Source organism: Fistularia commersonii, chromosome 26 (genome assembly GCF_037954325.1).
Source record: "Fistularia commersonii isolate RoL2024-O1a breed Wild chromosome 26, RoL_Fcom_v1.0, whole genome shotgun sequence".
In the NCBI taxonomy this organism is placed as follows: domain Eukaryota; kingdom Metazoa; phylum Chordata; class Actinopteri; order Syngnathiformes; family Fistulariidae; genus Fistularia; species Fistularia commersonii.
In genome coordinates, this window is record NC_141309.1 from 13,199,654 (window position 1) to 13,222,796 (window position 23,143).

Here is a 23,143-nt window from a genome sequence, read left to right on the forward strand (position 1 = left end):
GCAACAGTCACTTAACTATTGCCTCTCCAATTTGAGAAGTTGTTAAAAAATACATATCCAACACGAGTGTCTGATGTTTACTAAACTGAATTAATCTCAGCTCAACTAACCATCTGTATTTTCTCAGTCAGGATGCTATTTTCTTTGTTTTAAACTAAACTACCATGAGTTTTGTCATAAACACACTCGACCATAACAATTAAACTGTTGGACTTGTGACCATCCATCTTGCATTCATTTAAGGACCATGGATAGTTGATGTTTATATGGAGTAGAAAATGAAATCGAAAGCAATATTCAAGATCATAGTGTTTAATGAAAAAACACAAAATAATTATGGACTAGAAATTACAAAGAAAATGTTTTCAGTTTTGCTTGATGGGAAAACACTTAAACATGAAGTCTGATCGAAGATCAACGTTTTAGTCAAGCCCATATTTGACTAAGATTTCTTTATTACGACTGGTTGTAATTTGGTAATATACAATTTGTATAATTTTAAACAGTGTTTTGTACTGTATATCGCAGCATTGAGTGCAAAAATGTAGTATCCACATGCAGCAATACCATTTGTCGCCATTAAGTATTGTTTTAAAAGTCCATCCGTTCAACCATTGAAACATTTCCAGACACATTTACTCTCCAGTTCAAATAGCAATATACAGTACATGAACATTTAAAAAGGCCTTGATGGGTAATGAAATGTAGAGGAAAGTGTTTTTTAAAATCTCTTATTGTTGACATTTATTGGAGTTAACAAAGGCATTGAGGTGATCAAAATCACATTTACAATGTGAGATCTGATCATTTTCTGTGTTATAAGGGGTCCCCAGGCTCTGTGACGGACATTTGGGGTTCCTCTTCACACCTGTCCTCTTTCCCAACCCAGTGGATGCCATGGCCATTCTCCCTCTGCGGAGGATGAGGTGAATGCTGGCGCTCCAATGTGGAAAAGGTGGTGAAATGGACTCTCTTTCTCTTGCTGGTGGGTGAGTGTAGGGATTCAGGGTTCATTGTTTTGCTCCTAAAAGAGCCCACACAGCTGATTGGAGAGTCTGTAACAGAGGCCAGGCAACTAGGCCTCCTGGACAGAGAAGTAGCTTTATCAGGCCCAATGTCTATCACAGTGGTGGCCGTTTGGGAGTCTTGTTGAATGGGGCTACCTGGGACACTCATAACCAGTTCAGCGTCTGTGCCCAGCCACACCCAGTCATGCCTGTGACCTGTAGGCTCCTGGCCATGAGAGGGAGGCTTCTTATGTCTGAACTTGACAACATATGCGATACAGTTTATCAGGAATACCAAGATGGCCAGACAAAAAACCCCTAGAAGAGCATACATACCAATCTCTAAGTCTGTAAGAGGCCTATTACTCAGCATTTCTTCCTCACCGCCAATCTCTACAACAGGTGTCTCCTGTCCAGGCACCACCACCTTGGTGGGAAAGTTGTTATAGTTCACCAGGTTTCCAGGGGCCTTCACTGTACTTGTGAAACTTCCGTCCTCTGCTATCGTGTTATCGGAGCCATATGGTTTGCCGTTGTCGCTAGGGCTGCTCATCATACTCATATTGATCATGCTGGTGGGAGTGCTTCCTGAATTGGTTGTCTTCCCCACTCCACCGAGAGTACCACTGGTCAGGAAAGTTCGTTCTGTAGATTTTATGGTGGTTGTCATTTTCAGCATGGTGTTCTCATCAGTGTCGGAGGTTGAGCTGCTCTTTGAAGGATCTTGATATGGCCTCCTCTGCTTCCTTTTGATGTCCATCTCTTCCCTATTGTTTCCGTCGTTATTGGTACTGTCTTTTTTGTTTCCGGTGCTGCTAAAGTTGACACTATCAGGGGTCTTGGAGTTATCATCTGGACGGCGGTTTTGAACCTGAAACTTGACCTTGAGGTTGCCATTGCCTACAGCCACAGTGCTTTTGCGTTTGGACTTCTGGCAGGCTTCACAAATGGACATCTCTACTTTGACAAGAACTCCTTCTCCTTCCCCCTCTGCCACAACAGCTGGAGGTGTGCCCTGCACTGACACCACCCCTTGGTCTAGAGACGTCACTGTCAGGCGGTAAAAGGATGGATCATATATATCTAGAGGTGTCTGGTTGCCATCACTGAATTGGATCCACGCGCTGACCAAAGCCTCCTGATGGGACAGAAAAAACAGAAATAATTGGTGTGCTTGAATTAACTATTGAGACATATGGATTGATGAGTAAACGTTACCTGTTTGGGGAACTGTAGTACTTCCTGTGTAGTTGTAGTTGCAAGAATGGCTTTGTTACTCCCCGGACTGAGCTGCAGGGTCATGAAGAGGCCTGTCACCATTTGAACTCCCAGTTCTGTAATGGTCACCTTTTCATCTATGACTTTCACTGTTGTCTTTGCCAAGATTGTGTCAGACAGTGGAGAGAACACCTGTTACGGAAAAATAGATTGGTACAGTTAATTCAATGTTAAAACCAATATTACTCACAGGACCAAAAGTATATTTTGTGTCCTTGTAAAAGTTCATCATGTATATACTCAGTGTATTTTTTCTGACACGTAGCCCAAATTAGTTAATATGTCAAATGTTATCACTGTGGGGGTCAAAGTTAAGAAAAGTTGCAGCAAATACTATTTGAATATGTAAATTCTGTACAATATTTTGGCAGCGTATGAGTGGAGTGATTAGGTGACTACCGTAGGTGGAATGATTAATTTTTTCCCCTTTACTGCTGATTCCAAGATAATGGAAGAGGATCCAGTCAACCAAACCGTCTCTATCAATAGTGTACAGCTGGCTGTTAGGTGAGTGTGAAACAGATGCCGTGTTTTCGCAAAAACTTCTGTTTGACCTAAAATTGTTACTTAGTTGAGGAAAAAAAAACTCACAGTTGTTACAGCACTGTGGGTGTGGGTTCACATTTTTGCATGCATGACCAGAGAGCACATTATAAGCTTTCACAGATGGGTCATTTGTGTTTATGATAAAGGGATATAGGGTATGCTCATATCAGAAGATGCAGTATGTACACATATATCCCTGCTCTGTTGGGGAGTACTAAAAAAAATATGGAAATATATCCTGAGAATCAATGTACTGTATTAGGATAGCTTGTTACAGAATTAATAATAATGGTGAAATATAGAAACAAAATATCTAGGACAGCTGCTTGCTGATGTTATGGACACATCCAGAATTATTGCCTTTGCGGGCATCTTTTATCATTTCACAAAATATACATTATGCTGCATTTAGTGCTGCTGTAAGTTTTGTGTGATGTTCTAAGAAACATGATGAACAAATGACATGAATGTTATACGGACCATTGTGATAACCCACTTTTCCTCTCATTAACATCTTGTCCCTCAGATTAAACAGTCGTGACCACAGACACTCCTGAACTCATTTTTTGATCCAGACTGCCCTGAAGTATGTGTGTGTGGGTGTGTGCGTGCACACGGGCATTTGTACACACGTGTGTGTAAGGATTAACTGTGATTCTGATTATAATGACCCTTTCCTGGCTCAAGAGAGGGTGGTTTGCAGTGATAATGGGTTTACTGATCAGAACACCAACCTTGTGAAGCAGGCTATACTCAGTACCCACAACAAAAGTCAGCCTTATGTTTTGTCTTGTTTCATTCTTTAAGGTCTTGAGAAACATTCGGGTAACATTGCTTACAGGACCGAGATTGGTACCTGAATAGTCGTAGTCCCAAGATCTCGTCCCGAGAGTACCCTTCCTTCCTGTAGCTTTACCACCCGAGGGTCTTCCACCTTCATAAAGTATCGAACAAGCCTTGTTACATCCACCTGCCAATCAGCACCCAGGAAGTAAGCCTTCGGGTCCCGAGGGTCTGCTTGCTCTGCCACAAAATGAGTAAGCACGCGAACCAAGGCATGCTGAAACTGAAGCATGCAGCCTTTTCCCTTCTTGTCATTCTCATCACTGTTCCAGCTCGTTCTAGGATGCAAGCAGAAAAACACACATAACGGTCACACCTGTTATGTCATAAATGACCCGAAATAGTTCCATCATTCAGCCATGTCTCCTTGCTTGAGTGGATCACATTGATATATTATTGGACGCTCTGTAATTTGATCAAACTGTAAAGCCCTGGAAAGATGTGATTTGGATTTGTCCCGACTAGATGATGCTTTTCAAAATCCTCTCGAGAAATCAAATAGGGCTTTTATTTCATTCAAACGTGTGTCCCACCTCTTGGAGGTAAGTATAGGAACCCTCCAGCTTTTGATTTGGCTCAGTTCCGTGTCCGACACTTCGATCTTAAGGGGTAGTTGGGGCATCCACACTTTCAGTTCAAGCTGAGCACTCAGGTAGCTATAGGTAAAGTTCACCATCATCTTTACTTTGCCTTTTGTCTCCTTGCCGTTGACAAAAACATAGTCACACCTATCGGACACCTGGATGAGAGCAGAAAAAGAAAATACTTAAGTTTTAATGAGCATTTTAATTTCTCTGATAAGTGTTTACGTAAATGGATTTGCGTGACCAATCTAAAGCAAAGTCACAATTACCTGGTCAAGATAGGAGAGGTTAGACATCTATACAATGACAATATGATCAATTGTGCACATAAATGTCACTCTTTTAATAAACTGGCAAATCTTACCACAACAAATAGCCTTGCAGCAGTTTTACACTGCATGTGTTACCATAGTAATGTCAGCTACCTATAATAAACTACTGTGATGATCACTGGTCCAAAGCTTTAGAAGAGGCAGCATTGCAATTTTATGTTAATCAATGTATCATGTGGTGTAGGACTGAACATCAGTCCTTCACAGCCAAGTGAATTCATTATATTATAATATTAAAAGTCACCTTGGAAAGTTTAGGGGAATGCTAAAGGATCTCATGGACATATTAAGCCAGGAGTCACAAGATTTTCCTTGGTTCTCTCAGCATACTCTGCTTACAACAAATTAAATGATTAATGCGCCATTTAAAGTCAGTCAACAGCCCCTGGAAAGTGCACATAAGAGTGGGAGAAAACGAATGTGACTGACAGATAGCCTTGGGACAAAATACAAATAGCAACTGTATTCTCGCTCTTATTTGTGTAAATCCTGCATTGGCCACACAATATGCCGTCACTCAAACATGCTATTTTTGAGAGGCTTTTGTGTCATCATTTGAGGGTCATCCTGTACCCATGACCTCAGCTCGAATCTTCGATGACTACACTCCTATGTGTCATCGTTGCCACTATATACGATGCCCTATCAACTCAATCTTATGGATGGTCTGTGTCCAAACAGAACACACAGTTAAAGCCCTCAACAGCTCTGAAAATTTCTTATGAAAGTATAGAATGACAGACAAGGCTTGAATTATGTCTTCAGAAGGCGTCTTGGGCTTGCTTATGTTAAATCTATATACAGTCGGTGCATTCAGCCATTCATCCCTGATCTTTGTTCATTTCATCATTTTTAATAATGTCACCCAAGAGCTCAGTGCTTATGCTAAAATCCGATGATTCATGATGTTGAAAAATTTCCAGGAATACAAAGAAATACAATCTTTATGTAACATCCACCCACTCTTCTTAGTCACAATCTCATTCTGTAGCCATTATTACCCTGAGTATTTTGGGTTGCAATAGAGATATTTTTTTTAAAATTGGATTTCACTTAAAGTGGACCAAATCAAAAATATAGACACAAAGTATCTACTGACAGTCGTTATTGAATGCCCATGTGTTTGTATTCGAAAAGAATTTTCCCCCATTCATTTTACTCCTGAATGCTGAGATGAAAAGGACAAATTTGCACATTTCAAGTCTCTCTGACAAGTTTGAATTTTGTCTAAGCATTAATCATTTGGCTGACTTGGCTGTCTCTTTGTTTTACAACAGCTGGCCATTCTTGGTAAATCCTACCCATCTAACCATATCAGATCCGATATTCTTCTGGCACACTAGAAATGATATCTGAGTCAAACTGTTAGACTAAGAAGATTAAAGAGAATACTGTTGACTTTAGTGGCAGTCTGGTCAGCACATACACTGATAACTGCAGGAAGCTTAAGCAACAGCAAAGACAAAATGATTTACAGCATATTCAGCCTCTTTACATCATCATGTAATCCAGCTTCACTTATAACACCCATTAATACGTTTTCACTTATCTTTGTACTTGCCTGCAAGTCCCATTGTGGAACACCAAATTTATTCTGCTATCTAAGATATTTGTAGTTTTCTAAGCCCGTTTGGAAAACCTATTTGAAGAGCAAAAAACATATTTGAGGACTGGTGCTCACAGCAAGCCTTTATTCTTTGTTTACAGCCCCGTTTTACCCTTGAGTAATATATTCGCAGCCTCTGACCTCAGGGGCCAAGAGCCTGACTTTCAATTTCATCAGTAAACAAAGCCGGCTTTTGGCAGTCAGCCGTGCCCAGGTTCACAGGATAAAAGGGACAAGTCACGGGATGGAAGCACAACAGCAGACTGAGGTCATTTGTGGCGAGCGATTTAGCGCAGCGGCTGGTCATTGTAGGGGAGATTGATGGGTGCCGTGTTTGGAATCCGGGTGACCCCTTGTTTTACTACATGAAAAAGACATAGCAAGAGTGACTTTGGAAAAAAATGTGTCCATTGCTGTCCTTCCCATCATGCATGGAGCGAACATTGCCACAATAGACTGGTTGCAGCAGGTCTTCCAAATCGCCCCCCTGCCATTTAGTCACACAGCTGACATAGGAAGCACAAGTTCTCACATTCTTTCATTTGTTGTGTCAAAACCCTTGACCTTACCAAGCAACAGCTTCTAAACTTTTTGCCACTTTAGTTAATACTTCAAGGAAAATACTTTAAGGCTATAATCAAAACTAAAACAGCTCAAGGCAATTTCACCTTTAATCCATTGGCTATCATTGTTACTCTTTAATTGTTTTTTTCGCTCCAATCATTTCAAACAAAAGAAATAGCCTTTGCAATGTATACAGGCGATATATTAGGAGAGAGTTAAGATAATTCCTACCTTGAGGACATCTTCATCGCTGGAGCTGCAGTCTGTGTAGTCAGACACATCAGTAACTACTCCATCTTCTTCAACAGCTACTATCCGAACAGGCAGTACTACCTTCTTTCCAGTAAGTACAGCTGTGTTCAGAATTTCTGTGTCCTGCAAGAAGGTTAGAAAGGCCACAATCATTAAATACAAACATATCACAAGATATCAAACTATTTTTGGGATAGACGTATAATGGAACCCAGAACGAGGAGCAGAGCCAGAAAGACTTGAGCAGTAAAGTGCATCTCAGTGACTCAGCAATCCTGATGAGATTGTTTTACTTGTGGATCCAAAAGGTGATCCACTGAAGAATACAAACTTCAGGCAACATATAAGTACCACATACTCACACCCTCTACATTTATTGAGATAATGTCACTTGCATGAATATCAAATAAACATAATGTGTATGAACGATGTTTTGCATTTGTGGATTTAATCAAGTATCAAGGAAAATGTTATTTAGTATATATATATATAATACACTGGACGAGATGTTACAATCCCTTGTGCCAAAATGTAACTAAAGCAAAACATATTCAAAATGTATACTCAAATGTATATCCATTCATATTCTGTATTTTTTTCTGAACATTTGAAATGTTTATGTCATGTTCATATCTTTTACTGACTTTCTTTGTACTTTTTAGGCTTTGCTTAAATGATGATGATGATTTTAATGATTTTCTTCATGAACAGTTAGACGTTGATTATTAAACTTGAAACTAGAATAAATCAGATAATCTCATAATCTCATTTTACAATTCACAGTATCAGCCAATATTTTATATCTTACATATACCATATGCAAATATTCATTATGCAAATACTGCATTTATATAAGAAAGTGTGCTGGGTAATGATCAAGTCTTGTGCTTTTGGTAATGACATGCCCCTCAGAGCTAAACCTGCTTCTTCCTCTTCTTCTCCGTTCGTCTTTTCCCTTCACGGGTCGCCACAGCGAATCAACCCTCACCATCTAACCCTATTCTCTGTATCCTCCTCTCTCACATCAACTACCTTCATATCCTCTCTCACTACGTCCATAAATCTACTCTTTGTTCTTCCTCAAGACCTCCTGCCTGCGAGCTCCAATTCCAGCATCCGTCTAACAATATATTCACTATCCCTCCTCTGTACATGACTGAACTGTCTCAGTCTGGCTTCTCTGACCTTTTCTCCAAAACATCTAACATGAGCTGTCCCTCTGCTAGACTCATTCCTGATCCCATCCATCCTGGTCACTCCTAAAGAGAACCTTAGTATTTTCATCTCTGCGACCTCTAGCTCTGCCTCCTGTCTTTTCATCATTGGAACTGTTTCTAGGCCATACAGCATTGCTGGTCTCACCACTGTCTTGTATAGCTTTCCATTCATTCTGGCTGATAATCTTCCATTGCATAGTAACCCTGACCCTTTTCTCCACCCATCCCAACATGCTTGAACCCGTCTCTTCATCTCTTTTCCACACTCTTTGTTGCTCCGGACCGTTGACCATTCCACTCGCCGTTCAACCCGAATTCCTCTCATTCACACACACATTCTGTCTTGCTGCGACTAACTTTCATTCCTCTCCTTTCCAGAGCATACCTCCATCTCTCTGGATTTTCCTCAACCTGTTACCTGCTCTCACTGCAGATCACAATGTCATCTGCAAACATCATGGTCCATGGGGATTCCTGTCTAACCTCATCTGTCAGCCTGTCCATCACCACTGCAAACAAAAAGGGGCTCAGAGCTGATCCCTGATGGAGTCCCACCTCCACCTTGAACTTCTCTGTTACACCTACAGCACACCTCACCACTGTTTCACAGCCAGCATACATGTCCTGCATCAGTCTAACATACTTCTCTGCCACTCCAGATTTCCTCATACAGTACTAGAGCTCCTCTCTTGGCACCCTGTCATATGCTTTTTCTGGGTCTACAAAAAGACATTGCAGCTCCCTCTGGCCTTCTCTGTACTTCTCTGTTAACATTCTCAAAGCAAAAACAGCATCTGTAGTACTCTTTCTAGGCATGAAGCCATACTGCTGTTCACAAATGCTGACTTCTGCTCTCAGTCTAGTTTCCACTACTCTTTCCCATAACTTTGTTGTATGGCTCATCAACTTTATCCCTCCCTTGTTGCCGTAATTCTGCACACACCCCTTATTCTTCAAAAAATGGGCACCATCACACTTTGTCTTCATTCTTCAGGCATCTTCTCACTCTCTAAAATCCTGTTGAATAATCTAGCCAGAAACTCTACCGCTGCCTCTCCTAGATACTTCCACACCTCCACAGGTATATCATCAGGACCAACTGCCTTTCCACTCCTAATCCTCTTCAATGCCTTGCTCACTTCACTTTTATTAATCTCTGCCACTTCGTGGTCTACATAGCCACCTCTTCTACCCTTGCCTCTCTTTCATTTTCCACATTCATCAGCTCCTCAAAGTACTCTTTCCATCTTCCCATCACTCTTTTAGCATCTGTCAATACGTTTCCCTCTCTTGCCTTAATCACCCGGACCTGTTGTACATCCTTTCCATTGTTATCTCTCTGTTTCGCCAACCTGTACAGATCATTCTCTCCCTCTTTACTTTCCAACCGAACATACAGGTCATCGTACGCCCTTTGTTTTGCCTTTGCTACCTCTATCTTTACCTAACACTTTATATCCCTGTACTCCTGTCTGTTCTCTTCAGTCCTCTCAGTGTCCCACTTCTTTGATAACCTCTTTCTCTGTATAAACTCCTGCACTTCCTCATTCCACCACCAAGTCTCCTTATCTACTTTCCTTCCAGACGATACACCAAACTATCACTTAAAATATGCTGGAACACTTAGAACCATTACCGTAAGCTACAATGTGCAATATTTTATCAGTGTTCATTGTATTTTTAGTTACCGATGAGTAACTAACTAATAAAAGGGCTATTTAAACAAATATAACATTTTAATTTGTAGTAAGTTCTCCAATGTCTGTCCCTGTGTTTGTTACAGATATGCATGATTGCAGCCACAAATCCTTAATGCATGAAATTGAAGCAGATGGATATACGTCCCTTCTGCGTAAAAACACTGCTGTAACTGAAGTATAAATAATGAGTAATTTTGTGTGATGTGCGTGTGTGTGTGTGTGTGTGTGTGTGTGTGTGTGTGTGTGTGTGTGTGTGTGTGTGTGTCAGAGAGAGAGAGAGAGAGAGAGAGAGAGAGAGAGAGAGAGAGAGAGAGAGAGAGAGGGATTTGGCATGAGAGCACTGGAGCACAGCCTAGTCAAATTCTGTGGATGATCAGTGAAATATAATTCACTCAGAGGAAGAGAATAAAGCAGATGGATACATGTCTTTCAACTGTAAAACTGGCCTAAATGAGGCGTAAATAACGCAACATGATTTTTCTTTCGCTGCAATTACAATTCAGCTAAAAGCACAGACCTGCAGCCTGTGTCAGAGGGGCTCTCGGTATTATATCGAAAGAACTGAGCAACGGCCCTGGTGGGGGTTCAGAGAGTGTGGCAAAGAGTGATCAGTCAGCCTGAATGTCCCCTCAGGCGAACCATCAAATCTCTTCATGTTTGGCCCTCAGCCTAAGGTTAGCTTCTAATCCAGAGGAGATGAACCAAATTCCCAAAAAAGCATAGCATATCTCCATCATTTAAAGCTCCCTTGCTCAATTATGAAGTAAGTGCAGCAGACAACAGCATGGCATAACCTCCTGCCCAAATCAGTGAGATGATTTGAAACTTTTAACCGTTAATTACTTCACAGTTAATCTTGATAGAAAGAAATGAAATGACTTGTCTGTTATACGGCCGCGAATAAAAAACATTTCTGCATACACTGGAGTACTAAGTGGTCATTGGCCCAGCTGACAGATAAATCTGTTTCATTGTTGTGATTCAAAATGGTGTAAACACTTGTGTAATGTTCCGTTTATAGTACCGGGTTTATATCATAGATTAATTATAGAGGTAGCATGATAAAGAGCCGTCGCACTAAAATAGAACCACACTGAAGCATCTGTTGGGAGGAGAGGATGACCACATTATTGTATGCCTGAATAGAGCAGAACAACATAGAAGAAAGGCATCAGTTAGCTGACAGTCAGCAACACAAGGTCATTCTCTGCCTAAAATAGAAGCCATTTGCTAAACAGTCCAAAGCATATTCAGTCCTCTGAGTATGCAAACTAGACAGGACTGGATCAGAGTATATTGCATTTTAGATTTTCATGCATCAATGCTCTGAGAATGCAGTCCAGTTGTTGGCTTTATTGGAATCACTCCTGTCAGAGACATCAGTGCTGGTTTATGATGATGGGGCATGGCTGTTCTCACCGTTATGAGAGGGGCTAGGCCGACAAAATCCCGCTGAGTAGTATAGATCCTCATTGCTCCTTCAGTCTTGGTCACGGTTTTTGAGCCGGTGGGTAACTCCAGCTTCCAAATAATGACCTGACTGTCGAGAGGACTGCTGAGCTCTTCAACCTCGAACTCCATCTGAAGAACTTCCAGAAGGCTACTTTCTAGTCTGGATGGGATGCAGAGAGGTGCAATGATATATAATATATGATATACACATACATCCCACATACATAAATCCAATGATGTATGGCTCGTGTTTTTGATTTTTTATTTCTTTTCATCTTCTATTTTTTATTTTACTAGTTGAAATAAAGGTATACCAGTTATTTCCATAAATGCATGTGCATACAAAACACATAAAATGAGCAAATAATAATGAGTAATTACTAAATTAGATGTGCCTAATGGAAGACAATGCCATCCATCCATTGTTTACTGCTTATCCCATTTAGGCTCGCGAGGGCTGCCAGAGCCTATCCCAGCTGCCGTCAGGCGAGTGGCAGTGTACACCCTGGAATGGTCGTCAGTCACTTGCAAGGCAACATAAACAGACAGTTCACTCTCCCATTTTGCACATCAGGGCAATTTTCCCCATTTTCTTCCTGATGCATGTTTTTGGACCGTGGAAGGAAACCGGAGAACCCGCAGGAAACCCACCAAGACACGGGGAGAACATGCAAACTGGAATACTATGTAAATATGGTATTCTATGCTTAAATGTGCTAAAATGTAAGCAGAAATTTGTGGATTTATTTATGAGTAGAAATTCTTCACAAAAGTCTAACTACAGTTTTGAAGGATCCTTGGAAAAACTGATGATTGCAAAAGTGTAAAAATCATTTAGTATTCATTTTGGTTGATACTGGCCGATGCTAATAAGTAATGGTGGTTTTCCAAGGTATTCCTTGAAAATGGTCATCCATCAGTTCATCGTCTACCGCTTATCCTGCACTCAAGATTGCGGGGGATGCTGGCGCCTATCCCAGCTGAGATCGGGCGAGAGTTGGGGTACACCCTGGACTGGTCGCCAGTCAATCGCATATATATAGAGAGACAACCATTCGCTCTATCACTCTCAGGACAATTTTCCCAATTTTTTTTTTTGATTAGCCTGCTGCATGTTTTTGGACTGTGGAAGGAAACTGGAGAATCCACGCAGACACCAGGAGCCCTTTGTGCTGTGAAGTACTAACCACTGTGCCACTGTGCAAATAAGTTTGATGATTCTTTTGGACAAAAAAACAATTTAAAGTAAGAACATTGGGTTTTCCGACTTAAACTTAATTAAATAAGATTCAATTTAGAATTTAGAGTTCTGTCTCTAACAACCTTTCCCTGCTGATACTTATGCAATATACAACTTTACTTTAAATTTAAGATCAGCCTGGAACGAATGTTTACTTTTTCCTCATTTTTTTTGCTAATGAATGAGGCAAATCAACCATCTTTTGGCAGTGTTTGGCTTGTTCTCATTGTAAACCCTGCTTTCAGGCCTCACTCTTTATAGCTCAAAAACATTTTCTATTCTCATGTAGATTGAACCAAAATAACCGATTTTATGCTCATTTATAAAAATGCAATTTCCGTGTTTCTTTAAAATTATTTTATTTTAATTTGTCTCAAAGCTTTTCACTCTCATGACCCTTGGGACTTATCCTCAGACACATGCTGCACAGCAAGAAAAAGATGAGCTTCTAAATAGCATGCTTCTCTAAAGTTACTTGGCAAACATCAAATAACTGGCATCAGTAAACATTACCTTGTGATTCAGTAGCAGCTGTCATAACTCGCAACCCCCCGCCCCTTTATTTTTAAGACTTTCACTTATATGCAACTCCTCCCCACTCACCCAGTTCTGCCAACTGGCTTTTGAGACACATTCATTTGCTTAACAAAGACTAAACTAAAAAAAAAGAGGAAAGGAGAAACTTAATCCCGTGTTCGATCCAAACATGTCCAAGACTTTTGGGCAATGACTGTCGGTAAGGCAAAAGCAAGATATTGAGTATCATGCAATGTGCAGGTTTATGACTTAGAATAGTTCTTTTCTTGATTTGGATTGAGATGTATTTCAAAGTTGCAGGAAATCACCAGTTCTCGATCAAGGAAAAAATTTACTTGATTCAAGTCCAGTTGCCGCAAAAAGATTTCCGGAAGAATGAGATTAATGATTAGTTACAAAAATATAAAGGTGCAAAAGGTCAGCGAATGGCATAAAACAAGAGCACAGGTTTTATTTTAACAGGTGATCGAACATTAGGTCAAGTGACCTGCTAATTGGGCACTTTAAAGACAGCAACAATATAGGACAATTCATGATATGATGAAACACAAAACCGAGAAATTTCTACTGGCTTCCACAACTATGAGAATTCCAAATGTATGAATTATTATTTGTTCTCTTTCCTGGTATCTTACTCTCCATCATTCGTGACAGCTTTTTCCTGTTTCAGTTCATGTATTAGTAATATTGCCATTATGCATGTGATACGCATGTTCAAACGAAGCAGCATAATCATTAATCAGAATCGTTATTTTTTTCTTGTTTACTACCAGTGAGTGATTCAAATTTCGGACTTTGCATATTTCAAAAAATATTACGCGACTTGTGATTGTACATCCTGGCTGAAGTTCTAACTGTCAAACACTTTATCATGTCTGAAGCAAAATGATTGATATGTGCAATAAAAAATGGGATCTCAACCAGTTGATGCAAAACTGCATTACAAGTCCACATAAAAACGGTAAACTAGAAAGAGCAGAGGACATTGAGTTAGTCGGTGCGAGAGAAGCGATACAGAGAATAGGGTTAGATGTAGGAGGCTGATTCACTGAGGTGACCCCTAAAGGGAGCTCCCAAAAGGAAAAGAACAAAGAAGAGGATGAGTAGAAACAAAATAAAAATTAAACTTTAGACAATTATTTTATTTCACTATATTACTCTCATTATAATCTATAGTGAGATTAATTGGTGGATATTTTCACGGCACCAGACTGGAGCAACAACACCTTTCTTGTGATAAAAAGGAGGATTCTTATATATAAGTTGCAATGAACTGTCAAATATTCTTGCACAGTCTAGTAACAGTACATAAACACAGCAGCTCCATCAAACTTTGATTTTGTGTGAGATATCCAGTATGGACATCAGCGTAGCCAGCTGGTTCTAGCTGATAAAACCTGGCAGTTATCATTTAAAATGGCAAAATCGATGGTCGCTTAGGAATGGTAAATTATTTCAATGTATCAGACTTTAAATCTAAACTATTCTCACATTTGTGAAATTTAGGTTGTTGGGACTGGATTTTTGAAGATCACATTCTAAAAATGTACAGTGTGGTGATTTTGACCCTGTGGAAATAGCATGTAGAGACTCTGTTGAAAAATACAAATCCAAGGAGACCTTTTTTTTTTAACTCAAGAGGCCTTTGCATCTCTAGACAGTTTTTCAAACTAAACCAAAAGAGAGCAGAGCTGAATTCCAATGTACCGGCAATAGCCTTGAGTTGCTTGCACTGGGAAATGTGCACAGAATAAAAGGTGGTCTGAGGACAGCAGCACCCTGCATGCACAACTAAGTGCAAGCCTTTGTAACTTATAATGGCCCTTTGGTGATGCCAGCTATAAAGAGCGTCCTAGCTATGGATTCAATTTTCTCTGGTGGCCTGTGTTATTATCAAGTGTTTTATTTCTTGGCACTGTATTGAACCATAGAAAAGATAAATTGTTAGACAAAAATACTGTACACATAAACATGCCCACACAGACATTATCAGGGCCACTGTGTGCGCGCATGTTACTTTATAATATGGTATCACAACTACACAGACACACACTAAGTCCTGCTTATAGCATGCAAATGACCTCAAAAGGACTGCATACCAGCCGCCTCTTTGCATTAAAGCAACAACAATGGGAGAAACTGCAAATCATATTTTGTTAATCCCCCATTAAGTTCCAAACCCAACAACAAAGAGTACAAAAGTCCAGCTCTGCATCCCTGTCTCTTCCTCCGTGATATATTATGTTTGCAGACTTTATATAATTGAATAATCTTAACATATGGCTCCACAACTTGAGATTAAAAGATAAAGTCATTCTGATCAAAACAAGATATTGTATTGATATAATCACGTCTATATCCCCTTAAGTATGCATTAGCACAGATACCCATAAGATGGGATGCTGTTTACACCCTTGTTTAGTCCTGTCAAACTAGACTGGGGGTGTTAAAGCCTTACCAACAGCCTGTCTGTAAGCACAACTGCTGTTATACAGATGTGATACAGGACAAAAAAACACTAACACGTTCAAATATAGCAAATAGTTTTTATCTTCACTAAATTTAGGAAGACAAAGCGTCAAAGGAAATCCCCACAGTGGTGTGATCGTAGTCAGTCTCTGAAGGGGTTGTGCTAGTTTTATGACACTTTAGAAGGGATTAGCTGAAATGACAGAGTGAGGAAAATATGTTAACCCATAAAGTTTTGATAAACAATGCCATAATCCTCATCAAATGGGGAAAACAACTTAATGAGGTCAAATCAACAATGGCAAACACTGATAAGGTCAGTGTTTAGCCTTGGGTTAAAGAAAGCTGTCTATTGTTTATGACCTCTATAAGTGTTTGACAAACCTGAGGAACCGTCACAACCCTTTTTAAACATGTTCAAAATGCTTATATTTACAAAAGTGAAGGGAGTCATTTACTCAAGCAGCTGGACCAAGCAAAATATCGAGGTTCTTGTATGTTACGTCAATATTTGACTATGGAACACTAATTTATACCTCCAATTGATCACATTTCACTGAGAAATACTGTGCTTTTAACCCATCTACATCTGTATCTTAGCGCTGTAGTTACTTTTAGTTAAATTAAATATCCATTAATTAGATATCTATTAGATATCTATTAAATAGCTATCTATTACGGTGTTTTTAATGTGTTATATATTTGGAAATTAAATATATTAAGAACAGTACATATTACTATTAATAGGATATGAAGGTAGTTGGTGAGAGAGAGGAGGATACAGAGAATAAGGTCAGATAGAGAAGGTTGATTCTATGTGGCGAACCCTGAAGGGAAAAGCCGAAAGGAGAAAAAGAAGAGGTACAATTACTATTAATCAACTTAAAGTATCTAAAATTGTCATCAAGTCAATCAACAGCAAATGTATAATACCTGGTAAATGCCCCAATAAATCTTTTGTTGAGATAATGTTCAAGGAAATAGTCCAGATGTGCAAACAAGAAGGTGAATGGTTGTCTGTCTATATATGAATCTCAGTCCAGTCCAGGGTGGACCTTGCCTCTTCCCCGATGGCAGCAGGGATAGGCTCCAGCATCCCCCGCAACCCCGAGTAGGATAAGCGGTAGACAGTGGATGGATGGATGAACATAAATCATTGAAAATGATGGCACTTTTAACATTGAATGATTTTTTTTCATCTTCCAAGCAGATGATTTAATGGTTCAAACTGGCAGAGATAATGTAGATGCAGAATTGAGTGAGACGTTTGAGTTCAGTCTTAGTGAATCAATTGTTGCAGCTTTAACTCAAAATATAAAACGAAAATAAGTACATAAAAAAGATCCCATATATTCTTATAAATATTGCCTGTATCAACTTCAGGTTGGCAGCATGAAATTTGAAACAAAGCGAAAATCTTGGAAGGGTATAGTTTGCATAATGGAATGTATGTGAGTGTGTGTGTGTGTGTGTGTGTGTGTGTGTGTGTGTGTGTGTGTGTGTGTGTCTGTATGGTTGTATAAACACTTAAATGAGCCTAACTCATCGCAGTTCAGTGAAATAAAGCTGCACTCAAGTGAACTTGCAAGGACGCCTGGGATAAGCTGCTTTTACAGGAAGGGTAGAGCCCCATTAAATGACTTTATGGGGTAAGTTAAGTACATCTTAGACACTGAGTTTGCACATGCACATGTCTTAGTTGTAGTTTTACTGTCGTCATCAGTAATAATGTTATTTTGTGCATTTTGGTGTCATGTTTTGCAAAGCTGACATTGATGCTTTTATCAGAAGTGCATTGTTAGCTTACAAATGCATGACCATGTTAACATGTTAAAGACCAGAAGAGAAGTAAGCAATCAAATGAAAAGGGGATATATATCTTTACATGGGGAAGTTTTACAGGAACCCCTGCAGCAGTCTGCTTAAGGAATATAAATAAAACAGCACAGCGTGTCTGCGTGGGAGGCCATTGCCAGTCCCTCAAGGTGCGGCTTTTTTAAAATATTTTTGTCACATAACACATAACACATATAACACATAAATGATTTGCAAGAAAAGCATTACAGTTGAAGTTTTAACAGCTAGGGGCTCTGACACAATGTATGACAAAGTTCTTTTACCATTCAATGCTGTTTTTCTATTCAAACAGTGGTGATCTGGACTGATAACGGTGAGATACATTGCGCAAAATTTGACCAGCACACACTTTTGATATTATAGAAACACGACTGACTTGCCTTTTTCCGGGTACGGGAGCCTTCCTCTGACAAGTTACACCGATGGATCCATCTGCACCCATATCCAGAGTGATGTCCCACAGTAAAGAGTTACTGGGTGTTGCGGTTCGAAAGGTCACACCTTTCTTTATTGTCACTCTGTAAAAAGTCAAAGATGAAAAGGTCAAGAATGTAGTAAATAAAGTCAAGTGGAAAAAATATTCAAAGATGTTTATTAGCTGATTATTTTGTGTGTCACAAATTAACCAAATTTACATTTGTTAATTATATTATAATCATGAATTCAGGAATTCTGATGAAACTGCTTTGGTCCTTCAGAAGTTTATAGTAGCTTGCCCCATTTTTTCAAACTGCACAAAAAAATGTTAGTCTTCATGTTCAACTATCTGTGCACTCATTAATTATACTACACTAATGAGCCATTAGCTTTCTGTGCCATTAATTTGTAAATGAAGTGCAGCGTGATGCAGAACATGTGGTTCTTCCCAGTGGGCTTCCACAGCACGAACAACTTAGAGCTCAGGAAATATTCTTTTGAAAAAGAGGGGGAAGCAGGCGTGTAAAAATATAAAACCTATATTGCTGGAACCAACAATCCATGATTAACAATACCCCAAAGGATTGGATTCTTATCAGACTGTATTTACTGAGAGTTCTGATAATACTCAATAAAATCTCAGATAAGTTCCCAGAAAGGTTTCAGCGTGACATCTTTTGGTTTTTATTTACATGCACAGCATTGTGGTTTTATCTCTGAATCTTAGAGATAATGGCCCCATGTTGATTATATTAAGAGTCTCTGGGGAGATGTAATCCATGATATGAACAACAGCAATCAACAGCAAGCTCCTCTTTGAATTAATAGTTATTTGAAAAGTTAACAAGGTGAAAGGAGTTGTTGGGTTTTACCCAAAGTGATAAAACAAAATAGTATAGAATATACATTTTCCCCTGATTGAAATCTATGAGGACACTCCTGAAAAATGTTATAATGCGTTTCTTTGTATACTTGTATGTTTGTGTGTGACAACATCTGCACTTTGAGCTTTTCCAACATGCAATATCTAAAGAAGGTCTCAGGTGGCAACTATCATGGCATGCATGCTACCGCTATCTGTTTGCACGGTCTAACAAATCCCACGTTTTCCTTCTCAGAAACAACAGATTTGGGTCAGACAGCTCAAGCTAGATGTGACTATTAGTATATAAGGGATGAGCTGTTTGTTTCCTCTAACAGTGGTATTATTTTTCTGCCATAATAACCGTGAAGAGGATGGCTTAATTTGCTTAAAAAGAATTATGTGCTGCAAATTTTAGCTCTAGAGTCAGAAGTTCTAAACACGGGCAATAATGCCCAAGGATTTGGGTTGAGGACAGTTGTGGAAACTGGACAGTTGCAGTAAAGTTGCCTGAATACTCTGGCAACTCAAATTAAATTCAAAGCTACTAATGTTTGCCTACAACATGGCCTCTGGGTCTGCAGCCTCTACCTGAACTCACACAGGTTTATAGTCTTTCTCAGCAACTGTGTTCCACTGATGACCATCCTATGCACAAGGCAATCTAAGTCCTGGCCTCTTTTGTTTGTAATTCCTTCATTTTGGGACAAACTACCTAGTGTTAGCAGAGGTTGTCCTCCTTTTATTAAACTTTTGTTGTATACTTTTGTGTGTGTGTGAGTGTATTTGTGAATATTTCTTTTTTTTACTTTTTATTAGAGGGTCTAGCGCTGTCCTAAAGTTTGACTATTTAAGTTTAAGTTACAGTAGCTTGAATAAAAGTCACTTACAAAGTATATGCTCCTATAATTTGCGTTACAACTGCACTAAATGCTGTCTTGAGCCTGATATAGCAAATATTTTTAAAAAATTTTTGGTTATAAGAGTAAATAACAGACAATGACAGTATAGAAATGAAAAATGTAGCAAGTCCATTGTTATCAGTAAGATGGTTCCCAGGACGCAGTAAAGCTAACAGCAAAGACTAAATGAAAAACTGTAAGATTGTTAAACATTTCGGGTGGACAGGCGATATCAAGCCTGATGGCAGTTCTATTCACTTTCCTCTGCTTTGCAAACATAAAAATTCTGTTCCATAAAAATAAATTGGGCATATAGTCAACATTCTTTGAGTATAAAACACTGGTGACTTACAACAAATTACACACAAATGCAGAATGTCTTTTTTCGAAATTGTTTCCCGGCTCAGTCTACTTTCCTTTCATGCATTGATTATTTGCAGCACAGATGCTGCCTGTATAAATACAAAGTGATAATTTTCTTTCAATGGGAAAAAACGTTAATCTAGCATAATGAATGAGATAAAGAGGATGGCACGCTCGTAGTATTAATGAGAAAAGCCAGGTTGGTTGTTAATCTAGTAATGGCTTCTGAATAATGTGCCTTGCTGTGATGAAAGACCCTTGTGTATTGAGCTGAAAGGGGCAAGGTTTAACTAATAAAAAGTGACAGTAACAAGACGACTTATCTGCCTTTTCCCCCCACTTTACTCTCCCCGTATGTGGAAAAAAAAATCCTTAGGGACTCAAAGAGTTTTTCTTATGAGAGGTTTGGAGTAAGAGCCAGTGACCATAGCTTTGGTTAGCAGGCCCGAGGAGGCGGCAGTCAGGGGGAGTCACCGGGGCAGAGAAGATGGATGGTTGTGGAGACTGAAGCTGACAGTGTGTGAGAAAAACAGCTCTCAGGTGTTGCACCTGCCATCCATCTCACTTCTGACCAGGCAAGGCAGATCTGACACTATTGTTTCGCCCTTTACATACTTTTCATTCACTCACATATAGAAATGATATAAAACACAGCCAGCAACCGGCACAGAAATGTGTACAACATGTTGCAAGAGACATTCAAGACAGACCCCAGGCTACTTTCCTCAGTCTAACACCTGACAAAGAAAAAAAAAGCAACAATTAAAAAACAAAAATCAGAGACCTAAGGATAGAGAGAGAGAGAGAGAGAGAAGAACAGCGAGGTCCAATAGCACTTCATCACTAAAGCCGATATCAAGATGTTACGCTGGGTTTGAAATTACTTCCCTGATATAATTTCAGCTCCCATAGTTGGCTTTGCAAATGCATTGCTGCAGGGCCACAGTGCCACCGTGCCACCTGTGAACCCCAGTGCAATCAGAAACAGATGCAATCATTAATTATGCAGGCAAATGACCACCGTTTAGCCAGTCTGATGGCCAACCATCAGCATCGTGCTTATCGTACTTATGGAGCGGTTAAGGGAGTTGGGGAGACATTCACGTCAACAGTCCTGCCAGATGGCAGGCAAGGCGGCACTGAAAGTGATGTAAAAGTCAAATATGTCCCAAAGATGAATGATCAAGCACCCTGTTTGAAGCTCATTGACACATTGTCGAGTTGATTCAGTTTGCATTTAAATAACATCTATAGAACATGACAAGATATTGCAGCTTTAAAGGGAACAAAGAGAGTTCAAGGTTTTATGACAATCAGATGAGAGCATAAACCTTGTAGTGAGTGTTGTCAGTTTGAACTTCAACCTTGATCAGATTCTCAATGAGAAAGGCAATTTCGTTCTGTCGGAACGGACAGGTGTGGCTCTTTCTTAATCGACCTCACATCTGTACTACTCCTTGCTTCAGCCATTGACATGAATTACAGGTTCATCAAGCAAAGTTTAATGGCACATTCAGACAGTGATAAACCACACAGACAGCTGTTGAGAAACAAATGCACATGCTTTTTTTTAGAAAACCTGCGAAGCTAAAGGACCGCAACCCTTTTATGCAGGGGAGTGTGAACATAATGAAATTTATGTCAAATTTTAAAGGATGAAAAATGTCGATTCTAAGAGTTTGCTCATCCGCCATGTTTTAGAGGCACGACTGATTCATCATACTAATGAAATTACTACAGTGTCTCCTAATGATGTTGTAGAGGAAAGGAATTTAAGGAATTAAGCAGTTAAATAGTCCATTCAGACAGTGTTAAACCAGAAAGACAGCTGTTGAGAAACAAAAACACAGGGTTTTTTTTTAATAAGCTGAGAAGCTAGAAGGACATATTGCTGTCATCCAGGAGAGTATGAACATCATAAGTGACAGATTTTAAATGGTGAAAAATCTCAGATATAACAGTTGGCTACTGAAAAGATAGCATGTTTTCTCAGGGCACAAATGACTGATCCTACTGATGTAATGACTGGAATGATTGCCAATCATGTTGTTGAGAAAAGGAAAGGAGAGGAGAGTAGATGAGAGGAGAGAAGAGCGACACAAATTCAAAATAACATTATAAAAAAAAAAAATTGGGATTTCTTTTTTATTGGTTTAATCACCTTGCTCAGCATCAAAAGTATCTGAAATACATGGTTCTATCACAAATGCGCTATAATGCTACACAGCTACAGAGCTATATTCAAACCTGTGAAGTTTTGCTGCTTCAAAGAAGAATATCAAAACATTAGAACCATGTAGATAACCTCCTTTCTGAAACTTTTCCTGCAATCAATGTTTACCTATTCCAGCATTTGCAATTGATCTGAATAAGCAACTGTCTAAGTGAATGAATGCAGGAGTGAGTGAAAGAGGAATAAATAATCCATGACTCCCCTCTTGTCTCCTCACTTCCACTGAAGCATGTATGAGCATGTCAGGGCAGAGGTAACCCAGAGATTATTTATTTTTCAGGTGGTATTGATTGTGTACGACCGCATTTCTCGGTCTGTCTTTAAGAAGCCCATCCACTATCCTGGGTCCAACATATTTTTGGGTTGCTGCCTTCAAGGGCCTTGTCAAGCCTGTTCTTTCAGGCTAAAAGGCATAACCGTTACACCAAAAGAAACACAGGCATTCATATCCTTAATCATATGATTTGAAACCAGACCACACATTGCATGACTGAATGATCTAAGCATGTAAATCTCTTGGAGTAACTACTTTGTGGAAGATTAAGGAATCAATCAGTATCTAATCAAGCTGACAGAAGTCTTTGACTCACAGTATAACTTTTTTGAGACAACATTCCCTTTGATAAAAACAGAGAAGACGAGGATGTTTAGATCAAAACAGTTTTGACATATGATTCTTCTGTGTTGCATCATCTCAACTTGAGAAAGAGGCCCTTGAGTAACAAACTGTGGTTATGAGATCTGGCTCTTTTCACTTTTATGTTCTTCTTCATTCAGAAAGGTTAGAGGTCAAACACTGAGCCTAGTAGTAAGTTTGCCTCAAAGATGATCGAAGAATTCATGTCAGGGAATATTTTTGAAGATTAGGATAAAATGATCATA

General features: G+C 39.4%; 1 protein-coding gene across 1 annotated transcript in view; it reads right to left on the reverse strand.

Moving 5' to 3' along the window:
* Window positions 1-296: 296 nt before the first annotated feature.
* LOC147218676 (transmembrane protein 132D) overlaps window positions 297-23,143 on the reverse strand; it is a 31,414-nt gene continuing 8,567 nt past the window's right edge. The window contains exons 3-9 of the mRNA XM_086174256.1: window positions 17,865-18,002; window positions 11,349-11,541; window positions 6,992-7,135; window positions 4,208-4,413; window positions 3,688-3,952; window positions 2,226-2,417; window positions 297-2,145 (exon numbers count right to left, since the gene is read on the reverse strand). Of these exons, the coding sequence (XP_086030382.1) occupies window positions 817-2,145; window positions 2,226-2,417; window positions 3,688-3,952; window positions 4,208-4,413; window positions 6,992-7,135; window positions 11,349-11,541; window positions 17,865-18,002 (2,467 nt within the window). The 3' untranslated portion in view covers window positions 297-816. The remainder of the gene's footprint in view (window positions 2,146-2,225; window positions 2,418-3,687; window positions 3,953-4,207; window positions 4,414-6,991; window positions 7,136-11,348; window positions 11,542-17,864; window positions 18,003-23,143) is intronic.